Source organism: Helianthus annuus, chromosome 16 (assembly GCF_002127325.2).
Source record: "Helianthus annuus cultivar XRQ/B chromosome 16, HanXRQr2.0-SUNRISE, whole genome shotgun sequence".
NCBI lineage: Eukaryota > Viridiplantae > Streptophyta > Magnoliopsida > Asterales > Asteraceae > Helianthus > Helianthus annuus.
In genome coordinates, this window is record NC_035448.2 from 1,588,186 (window position 1) to 1,590,806 (window position 2,621).

At 37.0% G+C, this 2,621-nt stretch overlaps 1 protein-coding gene across 1 annotated transcript; it reads left to right on the forward strand.

The window, feature by feature from the left end:
• The first annotated feature begins 643 nt into the window (after positions 1–643).
• LOC110917840 (glutamate-1-semialdehyde 2,1-aminomutase, chloroplastic) lies at positions 644–1,740 on the forward strand. The gene has a single exon (XM_022162278.2). The coding sequence runs from the start codon at positions 665–667 to the stop codon at positions 1,589–1,591; it is 927 nt and encodes a 308-aa protein (XP_022017970.2). The 5' UTR covers positions 644–664; the 3' UTR covers positions 1,592–1,740.
• Positions 1,741–2,621: the final 881 nt, after the last annotated feature.

A 2,621-nucleotide genomic window follows, 5' to 3' on the forward strand; every position in this document is an offset into this window, starting at 1 on the left:
AATTAAATTGCAATTATATAAAAATTTTAAAGGGAAAAGTTAGTTAATGTATAATAACTATCCATAATTAAATAAAAAGTATCAATAATTAAATATTTAAATAAAATAGGATAGATATATTTATTTAATATGAGAGAGAAGCGAGGAAACTAATTTTAAGACTCTAGAATGATGACACGTATCCCCTACGTATGTTCTTTATTAGGTAGTATAGATATAGATATATGAAACTCCCTTGTAACAATATATTAGGCATTATTAGGGCCTCAAAATTTGGGCTTGAAATTTTTTGATAATGTAATAAATTGTGATTAAACATTTGCATATATTATTAGTATATATATGACAATAAAAATACATATAAATCTATAACATTAATAAATACATATAACCGGTTTGGTTCGGTTTTGGCGGGTATGAAAATCTTGTTAACCATAACCAACCCACTATTTTCAGCTTTCATAAAATCATTAAACCGACCCTTTGGTTTTGCTACGATTCGGTTATATCGGTTTGGTTTCATCTGTTAATTAGGTTATGGGTTGGTTAATTCAGTTTTCAGCACACCCGTACTGTTGTTATGAAGAACAACTTTTGGCTGAACAATACATTCAATTCAGATTTTAATGGAACCTATGGAAGTCATGAGTATTCACCTTGTTGAATGAAAACATTCTTTAATTGTGATTGTTTCTGTTGTCAGGAGTTGATGCCCGGAGGTGTCAATTCACCGGTGCGTGCATTCGAATCAGTTGGTGGTCAACCTCTTATATTCGATTCAGTCAAGGGCTCACACATGCGCGATATAGATGGGAATGACTATATAGACTACGTCGGCTCATGGGGACCCGTAATCATTGGCCACGCAGATGATGAGGTACTTGCAGCCTTAGCCGCAACCATGAAAAAAGGAACTAGCTTCGGTGCACCATGTCTTCTACAGAATCAACTAGCCGAGATGGTAATCGAAGCTGTACCCAGTATAGAAATGGTTAGATTCGTCAACTCTGGCACAGAAGCTTGTATGGGTGTGCTTCGGCTCGCTCGTGCTTACACCAACAAACAAAAAATCATAAAATTCGAAGGTTGTTACCACGGTCATGCCGATGCGTTTCTCGTTAAGGCGGGAAGTGGTGTTGCAACTCTTGGACTTCCCGACTCACCCGGTGTTCCAAAAGCAGCAACCTCCGACACCCTAACATCACCCTATAACGACATTGAAACCGTTAAAGAATTATTCAATACCAACAAAGGAGAAATTGCTGCGGTTATACTCGAGCCCGTGGTTGGGAACTCCGGTTTCGTTACTCCTAAACCCGGGGTCTTAAACTTCCTCCGTGAAATCACCAAACAGAACGATTCTCTCCTCATATTTGATGAAGTTATGACTGGATTCCGTTTAGCTTACGGTGGGGCCCAGGAGTATTTTGGTATAACTCCGGACTTAACAACGTTAGGAAAGATCATCGGTGGTGGGCTTCCGGTGGGTGCTTATGGTGGAAGGCGAGATATTATGGAAATGGTGGGTCCAACCGGACCAATGTACCAAGCCGGTACATTAAGTACCTTAACTTGTGACCGGTTTTGGTGATGTCATTTTGCTTTGTAAAAAAAACTTCTAACGATGCTTCCGTTGAAAATACTGGAGTCTTAGATGTGACGAAATGTACGAGGCCAGTATTGATCAATATGGGTTCCGATCTAAAGATTTAATTTGTTTTTACATGACATGTTGGTTTGACTCGATAAGACTAGGGGTGTAATGTAAACGAGGCGAGTCGAGACTAAGTTCTATTAAAAATACTCATTTTAGAGAGGAAGCTAAAATAATAAACATATTATCCTATTTGTTAATAATTGAAGTTCTATTAAAATTTAGTCAAGAAGCAAGTTCACACCGGTTTAACAAACCCAGATAATTTGGGCTTTGGTGGGCTTGGTTCATCGTGTATCATCAGTCCCGGTAAAAATACTCAGGGCTCTGATAGGCTAGCCCAATAACTTCTGTTATTGTTAGTAGTTCTACAAAGTACAAACATGCATTAATGCATTATTAGGTCTTCTACAAATTAGAAAAATATAAAATAAAACTATATTTTATATGCTGGATTGCATCATTAAAAAATGTGATTCATACGCTAAACGAGTCGATTAAAGTACGAGATCAAGCTCCGCTTGTTTCAATCCATGTATAAAGCTTATTAAAACTCAACTTCGATATAACTATTTACTATGTAGGCTATACCAAATGTTGGTACCGTGACGAACGAAACCGATACCGACCGAACATCGATGCCGGTGTCTATATATTGGGAACCGGTATCAGCATTTGTTTTTATGGTGATTGATGTAAAACATGACTTTATTTATGGTTACACGACTTCTATTATGGGTTACATCACACAAATTTTGTGTAATGAAACCTTTGTAATTTTCTTTTTGTAAACAACAATATCCGAGCACATGTACCGTAACGAACGGACTTGTGTTAAAAGTAATTTTTTTTGTGTGTCGTAAACTACAACAAATGAGAAACAAATGAGAGTACCGTACCGATAACAAACTGATACTGATAAATTTTCGTCGGCAGAGCAAAGGAGAATCCAACTAGTTCATACACA